Raw genomic sequence first — 27,235 nt, 5'->3', positions numbered from 1 at the left:
AACTCTCAACTTTTACGTTGTGCATTATTTTTCAGTCGACCTAGTATTAAGTGAGATGAACGGTACGCTTTGGTAAGTTTCGGGGGGAGGAGGTTGGAGCTGAGAGCTCTAGCCTTTCATCCCAGAACCTGTATGTAACACTCTCCTCCCTTAGAACGAGTTACTTCCCAAGAGCATCTCGGCCCCTACCGGATTCTGGATTCCATGAGAGCAGGGAGTTTTGAGGAACAATACCTGGCTTATTGCCAGTGTCAAATATTTAGAGCTTGGATTTATCTTGAACTCGTGTATTAAAGTTCCTGAATTAAGCAGCAGCCTCTGCTAGACCTCTAGATATACTCAAAAGTGTCGCATCCAAACCCTATTTAAATTCCCAGACTGAGACACTCCTCTATAATTTTAGCTTTTAAAAACTTAGTTGAAATCTTAACTGTGTGCTCATCTTATGCTTCCAAATGCTTGTATTTTTCTGTTGTCCCAAACTCAATATGTCCAGAACAGAAGTATTATCTTTCCCATCAAACCTGCTAGAAAGTCTTTCCAACTTCTTAAATTTGTGGAGGAGGGGAGAGGAATCAGTAGTATAATCATACTTCATGAAAAACGTTGAGGTAATCTTTGACTCTTCCCTTTCTTATTTTTATTAGATACTAATTATTACATGTTAGTAATTCCTTCTTAGTGACCTAATATGTCACTAATTTCAACGATCCCTTTATAAATTAAAAAAAAACTTTTTAAATTAATTTATTTAGTTTTGGCTGCATTGGGTCTTCGTTGCTGCGTGTGGGCTTTCTCTAGTTGTGGCGAGCGGGAGCTACTCTCTGTTGCAGTACGTGGGCTTCTCAATGGGTGGCTTCTATTGTTGCAGAGTACAGGCTCTAGGAGCACGGGCTTCAGTAGCTGTGGCACGTGGGCTCAGTAGTTGTGGCTCATGGGCTCTAGAGCGCAGGCTCAGTAGTTGCAGCATGCAGGCTTAGTTGCTCCGCGGCATGTGGGATCTTCCCAGACCAGGGCTCGAACCCATGTCCCCTGCATTGGCAGGCAGATTCTCAACACTGTCCCTCCAGGGAAGCCCCCTCCTTTATTAATATTTTCTTAATTCTCCAATTACATTCTTTCCACGTTGCCATGACACTTTTTTTCCGAACTTTATTGCCTTGAACTGGATTAATCAACTACCTGTGACTCAGTTTCTCCTTGATTTATTCTGCCCTCTACCCTATCAAGTGAATTTTCCATCGGACCATATACAGCTCTGTACCTACTTGGTCAACTATTCCTTGATGTCACTCATTTTACAAATATTTATTGGACACCTATCATGTACCAGACCTTGCTCTTCCTTTCCTTATTAAAAAAAAATCCTACTTATTTAATATGAAATTTATCCTGATTCCTTTAATCCACAGAACTCTTTTCTCTGAACTTGTATTCCACAATAGCTCATAGTCAGAAGTACAAAGCTCGGAATTTTATTAATAATCAATTGTTTTTACAATAAATTATAAATCCTTGGAAGACATACATCATATTTTACTCCATTTACATATTTTTATATTATCTGGAACAGGGCTAGGTACATTACAATTGATTATGAATAAATACTTGTTCACAATTTTTATTGAAAGCTTAGATTCTCCCAAAAATGAGCTATCTGGTATAGAACATATAAAATCTCCATTCATTGATCTTGGCTGGTTTCCTATAGGCTGTGATGTTTCATGTTTTTAAACAAAATAAAGTCTTGCTAATTAAATTTTTTAGGATGGATGTTACTGAGTTAACTCATTCCTTAATCTCTCAGCACTGCTTTAAAATGATTTAACACTTATTTGTGCAGTGTCTAACACTTACTTAAGTATTTAACATTTATTTTCCTCCTATGTTATAGAAAAATTATAATTAATGAAAGTACACCTGCAGAAAAAGTTTATTAAATTGCTTTTGTGAAATGTGATAAGTGAATTGAAATTTTACACGAAAGAGCAAAAGAATGAGAATAGCCAAGGAGAAGAAAGAATAGCCAATACACTACTGAAGAAAAAGTGTGCATAGATGGAGAAGAGAATTTACCTACTAGATTTCGAGGTTTATTTAAAGTTTCACAAGTGTCTTAGTGGTGCAGAGATACACAAATATACCAAAGCAACAAAAATAGGAACCAAACCTCAGAGACAGACCTTCACATATGTATATGAAAGAAGTCAGAGCTGCAGTTTTAGAGCAATGTGGAAGGAATGGACGACTTAATAAATAATGAATGGAGAGTTTGCTTTCTATATGGACCCGCATCATAACCAAAAAATAAATTCCTGATGATTAAATACACATAAATTTCTAAACTTTCTGAAGAAAATATAGATTATCTTTGCAAACTTGTGTCACAAAAGGGACTTCTTAAGACCGAAAAACAGCAAATACAAGTCTCAAAATAAGAACTTCTGTTGATTGGAAGACACCATTTTTAAAATGTAAAAAGACAAGATATAAACCAGGGTAATATATTTCCAACACATTTTAGTTAGAACAAAGTGTTAGAATCATATACATCTATAAAACGTCAGTAAAAAAAAAAAAAAGCCATGCAAACCAATAGAAAAATGGACAAAAAGCATGGGTACCCATTTCATAGAAGATGAAAAGCCAATATTAAGTAAACATACAAAAAGATGTCCAGCTTCACTTGTAATCAGGAAAAGCCTGAAATATCATTTTGCACCCAAAATATTGGCCACAATTTGAAAGCCTGACAGACCAATGTGCTGGTGAGGATAAGGGAAAACAGAAATTCTTAAATACAGCTCAGGAGAGAGTAAATGCGTCCAACCTCCTCTGAGAATAATTTGACATTATCTAGTAAAGGTGAAGATGTACCCACCTAACAGTTAGCAATTCCAACTCTAGATAAATACCCTAGACTACAGAAACTCTCATATATATGCAACAGTACACAGGGGCTAAAATACTCATTGCAGTACTGGTTTTAATAGTGAAAACCGGAACCAACTCAAAAGATCATTGACAGGAGACTGGATAAATAAGTTGTGGTAGATACATAAGGTGGAATACTTAATTTATAGCAGTGAAAACAAATGGACTAGAGTTTCATGCAGCCAGATGAATGAAACAATGCTGATGAAAAAGAAAGTGACGGAAGAATACATAGACTGCAGTTCCATTTATAAAAAATGTATATAGAAACACATACAAAACCCCACAAACATATTATTTAGTGATACATACGTTTTTTGGAACTACGAAGAAAAATAAAGAAATAACAACCCATAATTCCAGATAGTGATTACCCAGGAAGCCAGGAGTGGAGTAAGTTGGAAGGCTGGTGATGCTTGGTAATGCTAGGATCAAAAATATGTCACTGTTTTCATTCTTAAGCCGCGTGGTACGTAGAGGTGTGTTTATTTTATTTTTCTTATTTATACTGTGCATATGTATATTATATATTCTTTACATATATAAATAATTAAATGAATTTGTTGTTACCATATGTAATAGGCGTTTAGTGAACTAACTATGTTCCTGGTTTACAACCTGATTCTAAAGTGGGTTCGTTTGCCTAAATTGTCTGGATATGTACCTGCAGTGGTCACTTTAAGCACAATTTCTGCTTTGTGTGCATGGTTCCAATAACCGAATGTAAAGAGGACTCGCTCTTTACGGCTCTGTCTTACTTCCTCGAGAATTCACATCCAAACTCTACGGAGTAAGACTATCCATGGGAACAAGCAGAAAGTCGGGGTGGTTGCGATGAAACTGGGGACTGGGATTATTTCTATTCATTGTGTATATCAATAATTTGGGAGATTTCCACTTTGCTCTATGCTGAGTGGTAACGGTCTACATGCCTACAATTTCAAAATAACATTTTCAAAAATAATCCCCTTCTTTTTTACAACTCTCCCCACACTCCGTATCTTCAGGAACATATGGTAGTTGCCAGAAAAAGCCAAGGGAATATCTGAGACATTAATGCGCCCTGCTGCTATGATCACAAGAATAAAGAAAACTGGGAATCCAGCAATCTCCTCACACAACCACTGCCTCCTGCCAGCTCTTATAGCAAATAAAAACCATCATTTCGGGGAAGGATGGTTGCACGGTGACTAAGCAGACAGATGGCAGGTGTGAGTCAAAACACTCTGGGGCGCTAGCTCAAAGCATTCTGCATTACTCACTGCTGGAGAAAGAGAGAAGCAAAAAATCCATCGCCGAGTGGACGAGGAGTAAAGTGCTCAAAATCCAACCAATAGACACAAATACAAAAGGTAGAGGAGACAGCCAAGGTTTTAAGCGTTGTAACTTCTTACCAAATTCTTCAGTCCTGCCCTTTGATCTTTCTCTGCCTTCATCTGATTTAAGCCTCTCCCACCTTCCTGGCTGGTGTTCCCTGTGAGGCACAAAGAGATTATTGTTTCTCCCCGTTACTGCCCCGCCTGGGCTGGGACCACCTGTTAGAGAGGTTAGCCTGCTGCATTCCTGGAGGGCACTGTCCCAAGGCCACAGGAACGATGTGAACCACATCCTCGCCTGGTCAGCATCCCCCAAGGCCAACAGAGCCTTAGCTTTCCGTTCCTGTCGTCGGGAGGGACCAAACCTAATTTGTCTGTGCTGGATGCTCAGAAGAAAACAAAGATTCAACCACTCTCTCTAATTTGCATAACTGTTTTTCCTATTGCCGTCCCAAAGATTAGCTTTCACGAGTATGAATGTAATTACAGAAAAGGGCCCTAGGTGGAGCCTCAGTACTGGTCGCCACAAATGCAAGAGCGAATGAGAAAGAACATACATCAAAGTCCTCTAAAAATGCCGCAAAGAATGACAGCATTTTATCCCCAGACTTGTGCGTTGTTGATATTGTGCTTCCGGTATAGGAAAAAGATGAATATAGAAAAATATTTGTTTCGCTTAAGAATAACTCTCAAAAGAGTGTGTTCCCTAATAAAGAATGAAAGCACATTATTCTGGGGTGAGCACATGTAAGCTATTATGTATAGGATGGATAAACAAGGTCCTACTGTACGCACAGGGAGCTATATTCAATATCTTGGGATAAATCGTAATGGAAAAGAATATGAAAAAGAGTGTATGTATGTGTAATTGAATCACTTTGCTGTATAGCAGAAATTAACACAACACTGTAAATCAACTATACTTCAATTTTAAAAAAATAACAAAAAAACAAGCACATTCATGCCGCTGTGGGTATTCTGTCTCAGGGGGTTTCTAAGAGGCAGTGTTTGGGCGGGAGGGACTGTCCCTAACCTCTTAGCATGGTCTCCCCACCATTGCTCCTTGCTCCTTAGAGGGACACCACCACTAACTTATTTTTAGGGTAAAAAATCTCACATTATAAGAGAAATAATCAGAATTATTTTAAACGACTTTAATAGGTTACAAACGGAAACCGCAAGATGTCAAAATTACCTTTTTCTGGGGGGCTTCCCTGGTGGCGCAGTGGTTGAGAGTCCGCCTGCCAATGCAGGGGACACGGGTTCGTGCCCCGGTCCGGGAGGATCCCACATGCCGCGGAGCGGCTGGGCCCATGAGCCATGTCCGGAGCCTGTGCTCCGCAACGGGAGAGGCCACAACGGTGAGAGGCCCGCGTAGAGCAAAAAAAAAAAAAAAATTACCTTTTTCTGTATTTTTTTTTTTAATCTTTGTCACCATCACCAAAGAATCCAGACAGACTTATTTGATTTTGAAACCTTATTGTATTCTGAGGAATCTATACAGCACTTAGACAGAAAAACGTATTTGTTATCACATGTAGAGATTATTCATGCAAAAGTGAGATTTGGAAGATTTTGCCAGCCAATGACAAATAAGTGGTGGAAAAGTGGTAAAGTGAGAATGCCTGCCTAAATGCAGGATTTCTGCATTCTGGGTAGAATTCTTTGGGTCTGCAGTTGGAATTCAGGACATACATACTGATCCTCTCTTTATTTAAAAATCTTGATATTTTGCTCATCATGATTCGTTTTGCCTTAAATTTTAAAAATACTTTAAATATTGTAAATATTTTTGTAAAATTTTGATTTATTAAACATATTAAAATTCTTAAAAATATCTTGATAACCGAGTTTTTGGGTGCTCCTTAAATTTTGCAGTTGAGGTGATGGCTTTACCCACCTCATCCTGGTGCTAGACCTGATCTACAGACAATTTTTTTTTTTTCGGTACGCGGGCCTCTCACCGTTGTGGCCTCTCCCGTTGCGGAGCACAGGCTCCGGACGCGCAGGCTCAGCGGCCATGGCTCACGGGCCCAGCCGCCCCGCGGCATGCGGGATCTTCCCGGACCGGGACACGAACCCGTGTCCCCTGCATCGGCAGGCGGACTCTCAACCACTGCGCCACCAGGGAAGCCCTACAGACAATTATTATTTTCAAAAACTTCTAATTGAAACTTAGCATTTCCTTTTCCTTTTCTTTTTTTTTAGCATTATCTTTAACTATAAACTTAGGCAACAAACTATAACAGTATAAGTATTATCTGTGACTTCGAGGCCAGTAGAAATTATAGATGACTTCATGTGACATTATGATTGTTGCAAATATCACCAAATATCATTTATGTTCATCACTACTTTCAAATTATGATAGCTATATCTGCAGTATATCTTGTTATTCAATGCCTTAATAAGCACACATTAATATACTACAAAAATTTTTAAATAATTTATAACTATATTTTAATATAATTATTTTCTTTTATAATCTTATGTAATTATTTTATTCATTTAAATGCGCTATTCTGAAAAGGGATCCACAACTTTACCAGACTGTCAAAGGATGCAAAGTACAAGAAAGTTTAAAACCCATTATAGGATAGCTACCTAGCTGGCTAATAATCTCTTGGTCAAGTTATCTCTCAGCTGGGACTACTCATTAATTCAGGTAACCTATAACTCACATATACATACATTCATACTCACATAAAGTATACAGATAGCTAGATAAAGAAAGATAGAGAGAGAGAGAGATTATAGAGAGAGAGACAAAGAGAGAGATAAATAAGAAGTTTTTTGAAATCATTCATGCTAAAATAAACCAAATCAGTTTAATTACATAGACATACTCTAAATGGTATAAGAACACTTAGTATGCTAAAAGTCCAAGTTCTAGGTCTTACTTGAACTCAAATCTCTTGGGGTCTTGGGCCCAGAATCAAACTTCTTTGTGAGCTTCCTTGAGTTTCTGAATCAGATGGTTGTTGTCCTAAATGTGCCTCAAACTCCAATCCTTAGAGGTTACTACGAGAGGTCATTAAGACTTCCAAACCATTTAGAAAAGAGTATTTTTAAAACTTTCTGTACTTAGTACTGCTTCCTTTCCTTTCCACTTTTCTCTCTCCCTCCATCCTTCCCTTCCTTGTTTCCTTCCTTTTAGAGAAACTGGCTTTTAAAAAATTATCAAATATTCTAAATAATTTAAAGGGAGAATTTCATAACAAAATCTGTATGTGTACGCACCATCCAACTTAAGAAATTAAACATTGAAAATAAAGTTTAAATTCTGTCATTATTATGTGGGATCTACCCGGACCGGGGCACGAACCCGTGTCCCCTGCCTGCATCGGCAGGCGGACTCTCAACCACTGTGCCACCAGGGAAGCCCAACTCTTTATTTTGAAATAATTTTAGACTTACAGAAATGTCAGAGGGTAAAGAGACTACCCACACATCACCTCCTCAACATTTCCCAGTGGATATTTCACACAACAACGGTACTTTGTCCAAATGAAGAAATTAACATTCATACATTACAAATAACTAAACTAGAGACTTTATTTAGATATGACCAGTTTTTCCACTAATATCCTTTTTCTGTTCCAGATTCTAATCTGGGATACCATATTGCATTTAGTATCTTCTTTTTCTACTGCATGATTATACTAAAATTTATTTCTCCATTCTTATATTTATAGACGAATAAGTTGTTTCCATTTTTTTCATTAATATACCTGATGATATCTTTGTGTACATGTATGATGTCCTTGTGCACATACATGTAACATGTATTCTTCAAAGCAGTTACACCAACATATATCTCACAAAGAAGTGAAAGTTCTCGCTGCTCCAAATTCTTTCTGACGTTTGGTATCTTCAGCCTACGTTGTTAACAATTTATGGGTACAAGATAGCACCCATTTTTATTTAAATTTACATTTCCTTTACTACTGGTGAGACTGAGTATTTCTCTTGTGTTTCCTATTTTGTGAAATGCTTGGTCATATCCACTGCTATTTGATTTTTTGGTACTGATTTATAGATATTTATATTCACACACACATACTCTACAGCTCATGAAACTGAAAAGTATAATTTACTAAAACTGACTCATATATAACCGTATAAGAAATAATCTCTAAACATTAAGGAAACGGAAATGGTAATTTAAAATTTTTCCCAGAAAAAAAATGCCAAGCCCCATAAAATTTACAGGTGAACTCTATCATATGATCCCAACTTTACACAAACCCTTCTGCTTATGAACATAACTGTAAAATCTTGGCAAAGTATTGATGAACTGAATCTAGGTGAGTATTAGATTTATAATACATGACCCCAAATCACCTGAAGATGATTAAGTTTGGGGGCTATATGACAAAATTTAAAGTGAGTGGTATTGGTAAAGCTACATAAATAGATCAATGGAACCAAATATACACATTTGAAACACACACATTTAGAGAAACTTGATTTACGGTATCATAGGCATTGCAGGTTAAGTGAGTAAAAGAGAGTCTAAGATAATTATCTTAGCCTGGATTCTTGGAAACCAGAGCCTAGGGGAAAGCTTAAGGGCTTTTACTTTACTGGGAGATCTAATCCTAGGCAAAAAGTGATTTAAAAAAAAAAGCTGGCCAGGGGGCGGGGGAAGCAGTGAGGCTGTGAAGGAGGGGAAACGAATATATTTCTGAGCTATCCACAGCTTCACATAAAGACATGGTTGTTTGCTCACTGCTCAGTGATGCTGGACATTTTAAGACAGGTTATTCAGATCATCATGGATGGTTCACAGTAGCCTATCAGTGGGAAGACTGGGGAGAGAATTGATCTGCTGGTTCTCTCTTGTCTTCTATTCCTCACTGGTCAAAGTTTGTCTCAGAAACCATGAACCCCAGCACAATTGCAGGCAGTATCACTTGACCTCTTTGGGCCACCTCTAGAACACTCACGCCAAGATCTCATACCTTGTAGTGTTGGATTTTGTCCAGAGTGGGCAGAGGCAGGAGGAGCCAGAGACTCTATGGGTCCATTTGGTTTGGGCCCGTCTTGGGCTGCACCCTGCAGGCCTGCAAGCCCTGTACTTGCCCAGCCTCAAGACCAAGAAAGAGCCCAGAGTCAGCAACAGAGACATTAATGGTTTAATGGATGGGAGATCTTACATGTCTAAAGCACGGTCCTGCAGCAACACCCCACCGTGTGCAGCAGACGGCAGGCAGGACGTGGCAGTAGTCTTTGCTATGGGGGTGGTGGGGCGGGGGTGTGTACAGGGGGAATTGACATCAGGTTGGCTCATCTATTACCAAGGAAACCGGCGAGGAGCTTGCCCTTCACCATCCCTTTGATAAGCTATCGTGGTGGAGATGTTCTGATCAAATATCAGAACAATCACTAGCTGGGCCAGGAGCAATGTATTGAGAGGGAAGGTCAGTCATGTGAGCAGGATATAGGTGAAGCAGGGACTGGTCCAGCAGGGGATGTACAGAGAGCAAGAGAACAGCCATCTTGAGTGGCCTGACCATACAGCCCGGGTTCCAGATCTACTGATGTTCCCACAGCAACAGACATGATGGGGGCAATGCTGGAGCTGCCACTCTCCATGGGTAAGGTCAAGACAGCTGCAGTGCTGGTAGAGGAGGCATTAGGAACAGCAGACGAGGAGCTCCCCAAGCACCATCAGCGGAGGACCCTGGGCAAGGTGAGGCTGAGTGAATCTGAGGAGCCCCACTTATTGGCCCCAAACAATGGGACAATATGACATCTGATCCTACCTCACACCTAAAAAAAAAAAAAACAATTCTAGGTGGAGTCAAGATCTAACTGTCAACAGAAGACAATTCAGGAGAATACACTTATTTCCTGAAGAGACAGATTTCTTTAAGAGGTCTCCAAAAGTACAAACCATAAAGATTTAAAAATTGTATATAACATTTATGGTTAAGAATCTACTGTTCATCAAAAGACTTCAAAAAAAGACAGAAAAGACAAATGACAAATGTGGAGAAAATTTTTGCTACACTTATAACTGAGAAAGATATTTAGGCTATATAAAAAAAGTATTAAAATCAGTAAGAAAAGGACAAACAACCCAGTAGAAAAAAAGGCAGATGCTATGAACAGTATTTAATAGAAGAACACAAATGGCCTGTAAACATATTTTAAATACTCAAACTTAACATCTGAAATCAATCAATGTAATACATCAAACAATATAGGACAAAAACCACATGATCATCTCAATAGATGCAGAAAAAGCACTTGATAAAATTTTATCCTTCATGATAAAAACACTCAATAAACTAGAAATAGAAGGAAATTCCTCAATTTGATTAAGGGTATCTACGAAAAGCTTCCATCAGACTTAATGATGAAAGACTAGATGCTTTCTCCTTAAGATCAGGAACAAGAAAAGAATGTCTGCTCTTGCCACTTCTATTCAACATTGTACCAGCTGTTTTAGCCAGGGCAGTTAGGCAAGAAAGAAAATAAAAGGTCTCCCGATTGGAAAGAAGAAAAATTATCTCTATTTGCAGATGATATGATCTTTCTTGTATACAGAAAATCCTAAGGATTCTATTTAAAAACTATTAGAACTAATAAATGAATTCAGCTAGGTTGCAGGACACAAGATTTATATACCACAAAAATCAATTGTATTTCTAGATAGCAGCAATGTACAAACCATAAATGAAATTAAGAAAACAATTCATTTTACAATAGCATCAAAAAGCATAATATATTTAAGAACAAATTTAACAGAAGTACAAAAAATATACTCTGAAAATTAAAAATCATTGTTGGAAGAAATTAAAGAAGACCTAAAATAAATGGAAAGACATTATGTGCTCACAGATTGGAAGACTTAATATTGTAGTGATGGAAGTACTCTCCAAATTGGTCTACAGATTCAATGCAATCCCTATTAGAATCATGGTTGGTTTCTCTGCAGAAATTGACAAGCTGAACCTAGAATTCATATGGAAATGCAGGGAACCCAGAAGAGCCAAAGCAATGTTGAAAAAGACCAGAGTTGGAGGGCTCACACTTCCCAATTATAAAACTTACTACAGTCCTGCAGTACGCAAGACATGCGGCACTCAAATACAGGTCACTTGAATAGAATTGAGAGTCAGAAATAAACTGTCATAGTCAGGGCCAACTGATTTTCAACAAGGTGCCAAGACAATTCAATGGGGAAAGAGCAGTCTTTTCAAGAAACAGTGCTGGGACAACTGGGTATCCACAAGCAAAAAAATGAATTTGGAGCCCTACCTTATGCCATACACAAAATGTAATTCAAAATGGATCAATCTAAATGTGAATGCTAAAACTATAAAACTTTTATAGAAGAAAGCATAAACATAAATCTTTAGGACCTTGAACAAGTCAGTAGTTTCTTAGCTATGATATTAAAAGCTCAAGCAACAATAGAAAAAAAATGATAAATTGGACGTCATCAAAATTTAAAACTTTGTGCTTCAAAGGACACCTCAAGACAGTGAAAAGACAACCCACTAAATGGTAGAAAAGTTTTGCTAATTCTATATTTGATAAGAGACTTGTGTGGAGAATATATAACAAACTCTCACTACTCAATAATAAAAAGACAGTTAACCCATTTTAAAAATAGGCAAAGGCTCTGAATAGACATTTCTCTAAAGAAGATATATATATATTGCATATATAATACAAATGTCCTATAACCACATGAAAAGATGCTCAACATCAATAGCTATCAGGAAATGCAAATCAAATCAAACTGAGATACCACTTCACATCCAGTAGGATGAATATAATGAAAAGACAGATAATAAATTGATGAAGATATGGACAAACTGGTGAGAATGTAAAATGGTAATGGCAGCCCCCATGGTAAAACAGTCTGGCAGTTCCTCAAAAGGTTAAACATAGAGTGACCATATGACCCAGTAACTCCACTCCTAAGTGTATACCCAAGAAAAATGGAAATATGTATCCACACAAAAATTTGTACATGACTATTTAAAAGTATAAACAGCCCATATAGTGTATTTCCATTTAACATTAACTGATGAATGGATAAATAAAATGTTGTACATCCATACAATGGAATATTATTTGACAATAAAAAGGAATCAAGTGCTGATACTGATACATGCTACAATATGGATGAAGCTTAAAAACATTACGCTAGTGGAAGAAGCCGGTTTATATGATTCCATTTATAGGAACTGTCCAATGTAGGCAAATCTATAGAAATAAAAAGTTACCAGGGTTTAGGGTCTTGGGAGGAAATGAAAAATGACTGCTAAGGGGTACAGGGTTTCTTTTAGGGGTGATGAAAATATTCTAAAATTGCTTGTGGTAATGGTTGCGTAACTCTGTGAATAAATCAGAAAGTATTGAATTGTACACTTCACATGAGTGAATCGTAAGTTGTGTGAATTATATCCCAAGGAAGTAGTTATAAAAAATTTAAAAGTGCTCAACCTCATTCAATATCAGATAGATACAAATTAAAACCACAATGATATTTTATTGCAAACAAGTTGGGAAAATTCAAATATTGGAAAGTGCCAAGTGTTAGCATGATCACAGAACAATGAGACTCTCATCCACGGCTTATGGGATGCAAATTAGAAGCACCACTTTGGAAAAAACTTCGGCAGTAACTTGTTACATATCCTATGACCTAGCAAATCCCCTCTCCTGCATATAAACACCAGGAGACCTATGCAATAATGTTTATAGCAGCTTCTACCACAACAGCAAATGACTGGTACAACCCAAACGTACACCCACTGGGGAATGGATTCAATTGGCTGGGACAAGGCAGACACCTTACCAATCGTCCCATGGGAACTGCCCACAGTAGTAGAGGGGACATTCTGTAAATGGAAATTGGGTGCTATTAGGAAAGGAGAATGGCCAAAAGCAACCATCACCACCACCATGAAACAAATACCCTCTACACACCAGGGTGTCTTTTTTATCAGTTGGTTCAGAACCCACAGGTAATATGGGTATGATTACCTAACTCCCTCAAACTCCTAAAAAGCAATGCACCCTATTATTAGCCCAGCATGAGCCCGGAATCACAGAAAGAATTAATGAGGGTAGAGAAAATGGGGGCTTTGTCGACTGTTTTCAAAGGTTCAAGATGGGACTCTGAGGGGTGAAGGCCCCCCTCTCTCTTGCTATGCATAGAGAAAAAGAAAAAGCAGGCAGAAGGCAGCTCTCTCTCTACTTGTCCTCTGGCTACACCACCCTGTCCCGGAGAATCAGGAACAGGGACAGAGGAAGCCACTGGTCCTTCCGCTCTTGAGCTGGTTCAAAACCTGCATTACACACATTAACCACACTCCCCCAGGCAAGGGAGAAAACCACACTGACCCATTCTTATCTCCTCTGGTACAGAAGTAGATGCTGTGTGTCTTCTTACTGCTGAGAAAAGTACTTCCTTCTTTCACCTGAAGTGGGTTCCCAGCTTCTCTGGCCACTAATCATTTGTTTTCTGAGTGGGACATCTTCCCAGTTGTCCTTTCTATTAATAGATCCTCAACTTGTCCCACCATCTTCCCAGGTGACACTGGTGTCACTGATTTGCTCCATCATCCCAGCTTCCTCTGCAAGCATCTCAGGAGTTCACCCTAAAGCACCCACTCCTCCCCTCCACCAGATGTAAACAGATCTCAGTGTCAGTTGAAGGTTTTCACGCCCTGAATCTGCAAACTTGGATCATCTGGCAACACTGTTCACCTAAGGTGGTAAAACCCATGAATTGTGACTTTTAGGCAGGTTTTTCTTCCTTAAAAAAAGGTGGCAGGGAACCCACTAAGCCACAGAGAGAAGGAGTTTTAAGTGGGTCTGCAAGAAAAAAAATTATATATATGTGTGTGTGTATGTGTATATATATATATATATATATATATATATATGTGTGTGTGTGTGTGTGTGTCTTGTAGTGAAGTCATCCTTCAGCAATTCAAGTGGATTTTACACTTTAAAAATTCAACTATTTCACAGATAAATGTCATCCGTTGTTTATGAAATATTTACTTATTCTCACTCAATACTCTATGACAGCTATGTCACAGGCCTGTAGAGAGGCCTTTCCAATTTTCTACAAATACATTCAAAGTTTCTTTGGTCACCGTTCACATCAGTATTGAGAGCTAACCATTCATACTACACATCATTCTCTCTGTGAGATTCCTGAAACATCATTTTACTATGAAGGACCCGATCTTTATTTATTTATTTATTTATTATATGGTACTTGCTTTCAAGAAGATTTTTGAGGTGGCTTGAAACATAAAACATAAAAATAATGCAACTACAATAGTAAAAGAAATTAAAAGCCATGCAAAAGAAAGGAAACAAATATACACAAAAGGAAGCAAATACAGCTACACTGATTGAGCACTAACTTGAGCTTTCTAGCAGCTAAAGTAAAAAGGGAAACAGAAACCATACCAACACTTGAATTAGACCGGTTTGGTTTCGTTTTACAACCAAATCTAGAGGGAGTTTATCCAAAAGGAAACATTCATTAACTTATTTGAAAAGTATTTATTTAATGCTTACAGTAAGCCAAATTCCGCAGAAGATAATGGGAATATAATTTTAAACATTTCCAAATGCTCTCTTCTCTCATAGAATTTAGAGTCTCTTGGGAGCGACAGACAATAAACAAGTAATCAAATAAGTAAAAATAAATCACAATTGAAGACATGTACAGGGAACTGAGAATAGCCAAGATTCAATCAGGAAGTCCTCCCTGAAGGGGTGACATTTAAAAAACAAGTAAGAACAGACTTGTGGTTGCCAACGGGGAAGGGGCATAGGGGAGGGATGGATTGGGAGTTTGGGATTAGCAGATGTAAACTGTTATATATAGGATGGATAAATAACAAGGTCCTACTGTAGAGCACAAGGAACTATATTCAATACCTTGTGATAAACCACAATGGAAAAGAACATGAAAAAGAATATATATATTTATAACTGAGTCACTTTGCTGTGCAGCAGAAATTAATTACAACGTTGTAGATCAACTATACTTCAGTAAAATTTTTTTTTAAAAGTAAGAAGAAAAATGTCATTTCTGCATAGAGGAAAGGCCCTAAAGTACTTTTACAGAAGATAGGATTTTTAAGGGGCAGAAACTCAGAGTGTGATTGTCAGATATATCCTGCTTAGACACATCGGAAGACAGGCTCTAGATTTTTAATTAACATACCTATTTATTTTATTTTTATTTTTTAAAATATTTATTTATTTGGCTGCATCAGGTCTTAGTTGCAGCACGCGGGATCTTCATTGTGGCGAGCAGGCTTCTCTCTAGTTGTAGCATGCGGGCCCCAGAGAGCACGGGCTTAGTTGCCCTGCAGCATGTGGGATGTTAGTTCCCCGACCAGGGATAGAACCCAGGTCTCCTGCACTGAAAGGTGGATTCTTAACGACTGGGCCACCAGGGAAGTCCCCATACCTAAATATTTTAAATTAATATACCTAAAGATATACCTAAGTATATTTGTAATATTAATATACCTAAATATTTTAAATTAATATACCTAAATATATTTTAATTAATATACCTAATTTTTCATTAATATTCCTAAATATGGGATTGAGAGTCAAGGCAGACTTCTAACGTGAGGATGGCTGGAAGTTAGATTTACCTAAAGAAGGAGCAGAATCTGTTTGCAAGAGTCCTAAGGGTACATGTCTGCTTACTTAGACTTAGGTGATTTTGCCTGAACTCAAAGGTTAAGAAGAATGGTTTCATTTTGGTAACTTCTTGCTTTATAATTGCTTTCCTTCCCCTATCTCCTCTTTAAGTAAAAGAGAGATAAGTAAGAAATGCAGTTTTACGATGGAAACATTATAATTCAGATTCATATTTGAAGTTTGAATAATTTAGAGACTGAAAAAACCAAGAGGAAGTTATATGAAATGCCTTCATTCTCTTTTAGGCTGCTGAGAGAGTAGGGGCAGAGAGGGAGAGTGCAGGGGAGAGGAGAAAAGGGGCAAAAGGGGGAAGAGTAGGAAGAATATGTGTGAGAGAGCCTCTGCTTTAGAAGGAATATGATGCTGAAAAAAGCTGACAGGCAGAAAACACGCCTAAGTGGTGTTGCTATAGTTACCGTACCATCTGTGTTCCTGCCTACCCCACGCCAAAGAGTTACATAACCTTGAAACTAGATAAATATGAAAATGGACTTCACAGTGAAACCCGTTATTTTTGTTATTTTTAAAAAGGGTGGTCCTAAATCAAAATGAAACACTGCACAAATGCTTTTTACGTCTACTTCCGCGCGAAATACTCTAGGAGGCAAGAACAATTCCCCTTGAGGGCATCAAGGAATCTCTGAAGTACTGCAGTGGCCCTGATTTTAAAGTCTTTGAGGGGCTATTGTGCTTATTCAATTTACAATTAGGTGATGTCTCAGCAGTTGATATATTTATATGTTTTCAACTGCAGTTGATTTACAAATAAACCAAAGGTAAACTAAAACACAAGAACTGTTCTCTACAAGGAAATGAGACTCCAGTGACCCAAAATCCATTTTCCTCAAATGTGGGAGTGTCCAAAGAATATACTCTCCCAGGCACAGGGAAGAGAATATTCTAAATTCATATCTCTCACTAGAAATGGAGCGTTTTTGTGCAAGTTTACAGGAACTGTGATCCAAATTGTTGTATCACAACTGGCAGAAAAACCATCCCTGACCCATCCCACCTACCCACGGGCCCACAACATGATATTGATATAATAGAAATGCCAGCCACAAATGAGCAACTTGCAACCATGACAAGTGAGAATTGGGTGGCTGTTGGATTTTGTCAGTTTCATCCCCAAACTGCTTCTCAGTCTCCCTGGGAAAATTCGTGTTTGGGTCCCATGAACGCCAATCATTCCTAAGACTGTATTTCCAGCCTTTAGCTTCTCCCAGTAGATATCCTGCAGGGACCTCAAAATTCACATGTCCAAGGATTAATTTTTCCATCTCCTATCACTTGTTCCACTTTCCCTATCCCAGTTAATATCCAAGCAGAAAGTTCAAAGCTACCTTCAGCTTTCCCGCCTCCAAACACTTGAGCCATGTAACTTAGGTGAGTTATCTCACCTGTCATGACTTAGCCTGAGTTTCCCTCAGTTGCCAAAAAGGTACCTTTCTTCTCAAGTTAGTGATGAAGGTTAAATAAGAAATTGTGTGGAGAGTGCTCAAACAGTGCCTGGCACTAGTAAATGCTCAGGAGATGGTGGTGGTTTCACGAGTATTCCTCACTGGATGACTGCACAGGATTCTAATCCATCGTCCTGAGGGCAGAACTTTCCCACTTTTTCCATGCTTACTCTCTGCTCCTTTTAGGGCCTGGGAGGGGGCACAGTATATAATCATTTACCTATTGTAGTTTTCCTGTCCTTGTGTCGTCACTGTGTGTTGGGTATGTGGGGAGCAGAAAACTTGTCTATTTTTTAATCAATTTTTTTTATTGAAGTATAATTGATTTACAATGTGTTAGTTTCTGGTGTACAGCAAAATGATTCAGATATCTATATCTATATCTATATATTCTTTTTCAGATTCTTTTCCATTATAGTGTATCACAAGATATTAAATATAATTCCCTGTGCTATACAGTAGGACCTTGTTGTTTATTTTATATATAGTAGTGTACATCTGCTTTTTTGTTGCCACACACAATATATTAAATGAAAAGTGTACATTATAAGACAGTATGAATAGTATAATCCATTTTTTAAAAGTTTGTAAATAAGCATACTTATGCATAGAGAAAATCTGAAAAGTATATATGCCAAATATAAAGTGATAATTGCTCATGGGGTAGACTGTGGGAGATTTTTTTTCCCTTTCTGCTTCTCTGTGATTTCCTAAAAAGACAGTGGTGCCCCTGGGCTGCTCTAGAGCCCCAGGTACTAGAGGTGTCCTGCTGTGGAGCCATCCAGGCCCTGCTTACCCAAACCCAAGTCAGGTGGCAGGGACATCTGAGGCCACTGGGCATGCAGCCCTGGGAGACCCAGGCCAGGGGGCTCCTTTCCCCACTCTGCAGCACCACTCCCTTTCCTCTCCTAATTTATCCCTCCCGCCCTTTGGTAACCATAAATTTGTTTTCTATGTCTGTGACTCTGTTTCAGTTTTGTAAATAAGTTCGTTTGTATCATTTTTTAGATTACACCTATAAGTGATAGCATATGCTATTTGTCTTTCTCTGACTTACTTCACTTAGTATGATAATCTCTAGGTCCAACCATGTTGCTGCAAATGGCATTATTTCACTCTTTTTTATGGCTGAGTCATGAGCCATGGAGAAAAGTGGCGACTAGTGTATTCTGCATGGGGCTGGAATGTGAACTGTGTTAGGAGGTGGAGTATAGTAGATGGTTTCCCAAAATGGCGGCATCAATATTCCCCATCCCACGAGCTTTTCACAATGTGATTCTGCCACTTCTCTCCTCAAGAGGTAGTGCCTATTTTCTCTCCTCTTGAATCTGGGCTGGCTTCGTGACTTGCTTTGACCAATAAAATGTGACAGAAGTGACATAAATCTTATAGTTTCACGTAAAGGATTTTATAGCTGAAATCCTCCAAGAATGTTGCCTTGAGCCCACCATACTGTAAGCAATGTGGAGAGGCCACCTGCGGTGAACATCAATGTGCCGTGGCCGACAGCCTCCGCTGAGCCCAGTCCCCAGCCCATCCGCCATATAGGCACAGCCCCGTGAACGATGCTGGGAGAGATCGGTGGAATCACCCAGGCAACCCACAGAATCGTGAGAAAAAAAATAAGCTGTTGAATGATTAGTCATGTGAATGAATATGTCCATTATCTTGTTCCCATCTTCTTACAGTTTAATTTCCTACCCCTTGCCCTTGACGTTGCATAAGGAATTATTTAGACAAATATTAAGATTTTAAGTTTCTTCATAGAGTATTATCCAAAACCACCTTGAATTTTCAATGTTTTGGTAAAGCCGTAATATTCATAGCGAATTTTTAAATGTGGGGAATGGAGACAATGAATACCCAGATGTTAAGTGCCAAGATGAAATCTGTGGCGTGGGAATTCAAACAGCTGAACAAGCAGGGTTATCATCCGTTGACTGTGGGCACCCAGGAGAGTCAAAATGTGAAGAAAACTTTGAACATGTGTCGTTGATTATATCAGTTTGATCAAACACACTCAAAAGAGAGATGATTCCTGCTGAGCCAATCAGGAAACGAAAACAAGTGTCTGAAAACATAACGGCAGAGTTGGTCACTAGGAAGCACATTTCACCTTGAGATGCAATCTTGGTGGAAAATTTTAGTTTGTACTTCTTCTCCTGGACATAAAATTGCTGACTTAATCATATTAATCCCCAGTGGAAAGAAACCAAAGGCTTCTCATTTAAAATAAATAATAATGTAATAAATGTTTTAGAGTACTGTTGACTTGGTCTTCAAAACCTGACTTTGCAGGTTGGGGAACTGATGCTGAAAGGCCTTTTCAGAGGTGGGAGATGGGCGGGTAGAGAGGCTGACTGAGGAAGCGCTCACATTCCTGTTGATCTGGGGTGGAGCCTGCAGAGAAGCCTTTCTGCTATAGGAGAAGACAAGTCTGCCCTGCCTAGATCTCCGGGTATCCAACCCGGAAGCCTCAGGACAATCCTTACACAAGATTTTTAGGTTTTAGTTGGTGGGGCGTGTATTTTGTTTTCTTAACTCTTCTTAGACACATACATACCTGTAGCTACCTTCTTTCCTATTCTTGGGTCTCTGAAAACTTATTTTCTTCATGTTGGGCATTAGATACCCTTGCTGGAAGAACTCAGACCTTTCTGCTGTCACGATAAGGCTTACACTGCATTTCCCTTGCCATGCTGAGAGCTGCTGAGTAGTTATAACTGGGGTGAACGCTAGTGCATCAGAAAAACAACCTGACCTTCGGTGTCTGGCTGGCTGGCTGGCAGACCCTTTAGAAGTCATCTGCTTTTTGGTTAAAATGTCACAAGTTACTGTGTCAAGGAAATTTGATCTTTGGCTTTTTTGAAATCAGAAACCCAGATTCCCCCTTCTTTTCACTAAGTACCATATTTTTTGGTCAGGAGAAAGTTCCTTTTTCAGATGAGTTTATATAAATGAACATCTTTTGTCATTTACTTACACACCAAAATCTGGATGGGAAGTTCTGCTCGTAGTAAACGTTAAGTAATGCCATTACTTATTACCACATTTTTTTTTAAAAGAAAAGAAAAGTATTTCAGTTTTGGACATTTATTATTTTCAGAATTAAACTTTGGGCTCCAGTTTTGAGATAAACATAAATTTTTTTTTCTAATTGTTTAAAAGGAAAACACACATTGCTTCTTTATTGGAATAGAGATAAACAAGCACCCCTCTATCTTTAGAATTCTTCAGGCCTTTTTTTTTTTTTTGCAGTACGTAGGCCTCTCACTGTTGTGGCCTCTCCCGTGGCGGAGCACAGGCTCCGGACGCGCAGGCTCAGCAGCCATGGCTCACGGGCCCAGCCGCTCTGCGGCATGTGGGATCTTCCCGGACCGGGGCACGAACCCGTGTCCCCTGCATCGGCAGGCGGACCCCCAACCACTGCGCCACCAGGGAAGCCCCCTTCAGGCCTTTTAAAGAGACTTAGCTGCTAACTTTACCATGAGAATCCCATCCATCTTTCCCCAGCACTCGTTTTATAAGAATGTAAATAACCTTGCTTCCCAACACGCCCTTCTGCGCAGAGGCCTGGGCTGTTCCCTGACTCACTCTGATCTCTGTTGATGCAGTTTGGTTCAGCTGGTCTTAAAATTCTCTGCAGTTTGGAGCTTCCTCCCCTTGGCTGATTCCCTGTAGTTTCAAAACCACAGCAGTGGACCTCTAGCCTTGCAACAGAGCATGCATAAACAAAAAGCCAGCAGCCTGACGGACAGATCCAGGGACGGAAAGCAGAGGGCTGGAATCTTAGGCTCAGATGCACAGCTGGACAAACAGCACATGCTGGGTTCCCAGTGTACCTGGCAGAAGGGAGAACTCCTGGCTCTCCTGATTTCTTTTTCTCTTCATTAGCATCATCTTCCTCCCTTCTTTAAACCCACAATCCTGTTGAGCACTTCTGCCATGAACCTATGGCCTGAATGGCTATTCCAGCCTTTCTTCAATTCTTCCCTCAGAGGCCGGGAGGCACTTCCATACAGCTCAACCCTAACCTTCCTGGGACAGCTGCACCTAGCACACAGGTACTGCACCCTTGGGCATTCCATCCATTATGAGAAAAGAAAAGTAGCAGGAGACTGGAAAAGGGTCTTCCCTGGCCTCCTAGGAAGACAGCAACATCACCTGGATCAAGGTGTGCCAGGATCAGCTCTTCAGTACCTCTGGCTCTTTCCATCTGTAGTTCATCATCTGATTATTCATGTATAAGAGTCTCATTTTCCATAGTCTAGATTCAGTGTCAGCTTCCTGTAAACAGGAAAATTGTCTAACCCACTGAGTTGCCCAAAGGGCCTGGCATATGGTAACTGTTCAAGGCATTCTAACTTAACAGGATCCAGAGACTCCTCCAGAAAGACCACAGTGTAAATTGAGAGTAGGACCGTAATCACACGCAGCATCACAACAGTGGTTTTTATAAAGATTCCTAAAGTGTCTCAGGGGGAAAATTCTCTTATGACTTACAAAATCTTTCTTTTGATTTTACTTCTTTTTGTCTCTATTTTTTTTAAATTGAAGTATAGTTGATTTACAATGTCGTGTTAGTTTCAGGTATACAGCAAAGGGATTTATATCTATTCTTTTTCAGATTCTTTTCCGTTATACGTTATTACAGAATATTGAATACAGTTCCCTGTGCTCTACAGCAGGCCCTTGTTCATTATTTATTTTATACAGCTTTCTTCTTTTTCTTCCCCACAGAATTCAACCTAGGAACCTGGCTTCCCATCCTGGCTGTGGGTCAGAACCACCTGGGGTACTTGCCAGAACCGTAGCTGCTCTGCCCCAACCCCCATTCCCCTCACCCCCGATTTTGAGGCGTTAGATACGGGATGCAGTTGGAAAACACGCATTTGTTTTAAGCTGCCCAGGTAATTGTCTCACGCCTGGCAAGGTTTGGGTCCACCGGCCCCAGAGAACGCTGAAATGCAGAGCCGTGTGCTAAACCTCCCACGGCCTGCAAAATTGCTGGGGAGGCCGAGGGTGTAGCACTCATAACAATCAGCTTCCTATCAGGGTTGGCACAGGGAGGGCTGGAGATTCAGGTAGATCATTTACACTAAACATACATTTACTGTTGGTGCCTCCTCATGGGTAAGCAAGAGAATTTTCCCTCGTGAGATAAGCGTCTTTCCAATTCATGACATTGGACATTAGGATGTGTATTTGAAGCTGGTGGACTGAGTCAAAGGAATGAGTTAAGGTTGGTTGCAAAATAAAAGTTCTATGAGGAGAAAATGTTTATGAAGGGCAGGAAGCATGTACTATTTGAAAAGTCTCTGTTTGCCCACCAAGGCAAACTACTTAGACACATCCAGCTGAGTCTGACTAGAAGACAAGCGATGGCCATACTGGCTCTGATTCCACAGTGTGCCTGCCTTTCCAGGCCCAGGGTCCTAACCAGCAACCGGCCCTGGCCTCTCCCTGGTGACAGGCATCTCTCCCAATTGGAGGAGTCTCTTTTTTCATTCCTCATATTTCTGTCCAGCCTCATCCATCCCTCAACAGCACGGTTAAGTCAAGAGAGCCATCTGAGTTGGCGCAATGCTTTTTCTATGGTGATTTTTTTTTTTTTTTTTTTTTTGCGGTGTGTGGGCCTCTCACTGCTGTGGCTTCTCCCGTTGCGGAGCACAGGTTCCGGACGCGCAGGCTCAGCGGCCATGGCTCACGGGCCCAGCCGCTCCGCGGCATGTGGGATCTTCCCGGACCGGGGCACGAACCCGCGTCCCCTGCATCGGCAGGCGGACTCTCAACCACTGCGCCACCAGGGAAGCCCCTCTATGGTGATTATTAATGATTCGTTCATACAGAGTTGACCCAATAGCCGTATTGATCTAAGCAGTCACACAGCTCTATGTCCATTAGCTGTTAGGATTCCCAAACACTGAATCAGTCATGTCTCAGCCTGGCAGCCTTTATTATATAGTCTTATATTCCACTAATGCAGCAAATATACTTGTGGACACAAAGTTAAAAGAGACTGGCTAGAATCTTATCATCCATTTATCCACCCAAAAAAGGCAGGCCAGTTAAGTCTCATTTCTCATGTAGCCCAGCAAATGGAGTGATTATTGCATTTCTGCACATGGAAGCCACATTTCCAATGTCAAATTAGAGAATTTTAGAAATGTCATTATGCAACCTGCTATGGTTTTAGAGATATGCTGCCTGAGTTAATGTCTGCCTTTCCATACCCTAACTTTACGTTTGCTTCTGCAAAGACTGCAAGACATTTTGCTGACATTCTTATTCTGGAGCAAAGGAGGGCACAATATTACTACTCTTTTTTATACTGTTGAAAGATTCCGAAGCTAATTGGGAGAATGAAATAGAAATTGGATGGAAGTCTACAAGTCCAAGTGTTCCCAAGTCCAAGCTCGTACTGCTTGCTGTACAACAGGCCAATAAATCAATGTGTTGGGACAAGGAATAGTGATTTTATTTGGAAAGCCAGCAGACTGAGAAGATGAAGAACTAGTGTCCCAAAAAACCATCTTACCTGAGTTAGAATTCAGGCTTCTTTTATACTAAAAGGAGGGGACTAAAGTCAAACATTTCCTAGTTCTGGTCAGCCTCTGGAGGGGATGTGTTCATTTCTTCCTCCCTGCAGTTATTCACAGGTGGGCCTGGTCAGGATGTTTCCTGCACTGTAAGCAAAGGTATTTTAGGGCTTCCCTGGTGGCGCAGTGGTTGAGAGTCCGCCTGCTGATGCAGGGGACATGGGTTTGTGCCCCGGTCAGGGAAGATCCCTACGTGCCGCGGAGAGGCTGGGCCTGCGAGCCATGACCTCTGAGCCTGCGCGTCTGGAGCCTGTGCTCTGCAACGGGAGAGGCCACAGCAGTGAGAGGCCCATGTGCCGCAAAAAAAAAAAAAGCTATTTTAGCTTAATGTTCATTACCCGGGAGGCAGGCCTCCCAGCAATGGGCCATTACCTATATTTAAGCTTATAGGCAATGTCCCTCTAGCGGTTAACTTATAATAGAATACAATGGTTCTTCCCTATTACACAAGACTGCTGCTAACTAGTTATTTAACTTTGGATGGTTACTTAACTCATTGTGCTCACCTTTCTCAGTCATGCATTTTTTTCATTCAATATACATTTCTTAAATTATGTGCGAATATTTAGAGCCAAAAGATCTCATAAATAAAGTGGTTCAGGGACTTCCCTGGTGGTGCAGTTGTTAAGACTCTGCGCTCCCAATGCAGGGGGCCAGGGTTTGATCCCTGGTCAGGGAACTAGATACCACATGCATGCCGCAACTGGGAGTTCGCATGACACAACTAAGGAGCCCACAAGCCACAACTAAGGAGGCAGTGAGCTGCAACTAAGCCTGAGAGCTGCAACTAAGGAGCCCACCTGCCACAACTAAGACCCAGTGCAACCAAATAAATAAATAAAAATAAAGTGGTTCAGGGGTTCACGTGGAAGGACATGGAAGGACAGAGAGGGTCTCATGCATTTGAGACCAATGTGGAGGCTGCTCCCTGGGCCTGCCTTGTGCCTGGTGAGGTCACTCTTATCTTCAGAAATGTTCCCAGCAGTTCACGACTTGTGAACTTGATGAATATGGCCCTTTGTTATAGAAACAGATGCTTTTCCTTATTCTTATTAATTGCACTGAAATAAATCGTCCAGTGAGGTTCCAGTCAAAAGGCTCGGACTTCATTTTGTGCAGGACAAGTCACTCCAAAAAGTCACTCACAATGGTATTTTTAACATTCCCATTTAGGATCAAGTGATATCTGATGTTCCGGCTCCTCTCTGGCTTCACAGCAGGTCGAAAATGTTTCTCACTAATTATGTCTCAGTCCCATGACTTAGAGCTCATGGTTTGGCCACGTACAGCCTTCTTATACAATGTCTGACATGTCCTGTCTTCCACACAAGGCCTGATAGTATCCAGGAATTGTGTGCGTATCTGTCGTATTTCACAGTTCAAGAAAGGACCGGTGTCTGGCACACAAGTAGACCCCCAACAGTGCTGGATAGTATGAAGGAGGAGGGCACGAATGGACACAATTCCTGCTCCATTCCCTGTCACCACCTGTTTCTTTACTCTTCAGGCCACAGGATCCTCTCCTGCAGAAGGAGGGGTGAGCTTCATGATCTTGGGCCCCATGTCCTGCTTCTACACACAGTCTGACAGAAAATGTTCTGGGTCTGGGAGACGGGAGACCTGGCCATGCATAGCACATAGTAGGCATGCACATGAAAATGGATTCACTGAATGGAGCCTGCATTCTAGTCTTGGATTTGTAACTAACTACATCTTGTGTGATTTGGGGTGTAAGGTTCTAAATCTAAGTTTTCCCACATGTCAAATAGAGGAGTTAGACAAGGTCACCTTGACTACATTTTTTGGCTCTAAGATTCTATCATTTTATGATTTTATATCCTATCTACCCACAGCTTGGATTCATGGCCTGATCTTCCTGTACGGAGCCTGATAGCCAGTGAACTGCTGCATGAGAGAGTACTAGGGAACATCTCTGAGTCTCATTATTGTCGCGTATGAAGGTGGACAGCAATCCTTCGGCTGTTTTGTGGCTTGAATGAAATAAGGGACATGAGGTTCCTAGAAACATTTGTGACACATAGAAGGTGCCCAACAAAGGAGCGTTGTTGCTGTTTTCATTATTTTTTTATTTTATTTTATTTTTTTTTTGCAGTCCGCGGGCCTCTCACTGTTGTGGCCTCTCCCGTTGCGGAGCACAGGCTCCAGACGCACAGGCTTAGCGGCCATGGCTCACGGGCCCAGCCACTCCGCGGCATGTGGGATCTTCCCGGACCGGGACACGAACCCGTGTCCCCTGCATCGGCAGGCGGACTCTCAACCACTGAGCCACCAGGGAAGCCCAATTATTAAATAACCGTCTTTCCTCCGCTCTTTTAGCTAATAGAACTTTGCTAAATCAACTGGCCTTAAATTAACTAGAGTATATAGCTCCAGTCTCTACCCTAAAAATGTTCAGTCATGGACTCCAATGTTGGGCAAATCCAGATTCTAATAATAGCTCAGCCACTTACTAGCTGTGTAACCTTAGACAGCTCAGTTAACCACTCAGAACCTCAGTCTCTTCATCTGTAAATGATGTATTATTATGCTTCTTCTGCTGGTTTTCTGTGAGGATTAATGGTATGTAAAGAATCTGGCATAGGAGTGGCTCAAAAATACCAGCTATAATTGCAAGTCCATGGTGTTAGGCAAGGCTGGGCTCAGGTGTTTTAATAACTTCACCACGCATGGGAGAAAACAAGCGTAGTCTATTAAATTCCATTCGTCTTACTGCAGCCTGCCTGCAATGATTTCTAGCAGCATTCCACATGATGGTTTTATTCCTCTCACACCACCTTATCTGGGAACTTCCAGATTATTGTCAAGGATCTGACAATAAGTAGGTGAGAAAATTTAACCAGTTCCAACAATAAGGATAGTTAGTGCAACCTACTCCCCGTTACAACGCCTAAGTAATCCAAACCAGTTAGTAATACAAAAAATCATTTTGATTTGACTTTGACACGAAGCTTGGATGTTATGGCGACAAACTTCCTCTCTCATCAAGTTCTGCTGGGTATAAAATCAACTGTCATTTCCTGAGTTCACAGCAACTGAAACAAGGAAGCAGCAGTTCAAAACCCTACTTGGTTTCAGAGAAGCCCAGCTTGCTCCGTGTTAAATATTTGCTACAGAAATCCTCCAGCAATCCACGAAATGCACAGAACCAAAACTGTTTACTCATCAAGTGGGAAATGCGTGGAGAATTGACTCTATG

The 27,235-nt window shown here is 40.3% G+C and overlaps 1 protein-coding gene across 1 annotated transcript in view; it reads left to right on the top strand.

The window, feature by feature from the left end:
* The first annotated feature begins 9,816 nt into the window (after window positions 1-9,816).
* The window catches only part of SH3BGRL2 (SH3 domain binding glutamate rich protein like 2), a 92,746-nt gene continuing 75,327 nt past the window's right edge, over window positions 9,817-27,235 (top strand). The window contains exon 1 of the mRNA XM_049695271.1: window positions 9,817-9,945. Within this exon, the coding sequence (XP_049551228.1) occupies window positions 9,817-9,945 (129 nt within the window). The remainder of the gene's footprint in view (window positions 9,946-27,235) is intronic.

This window comes from Orcinus orca, chromosome 12 (genome assembly GCF_937001465.1).
Source record: "Orcinus orca chromosome 12, mOrcOrc1.1, whole genome shotgun sequence".
NCBI lineage: Eukaryota > Metazoa > Chordata > Mammalia > Artiodactyla > Delphinidae > Orcinus > Orcinus orca.
This window is presented reverse-complemented; position numbering and strand designations above follow the sequence as displayed.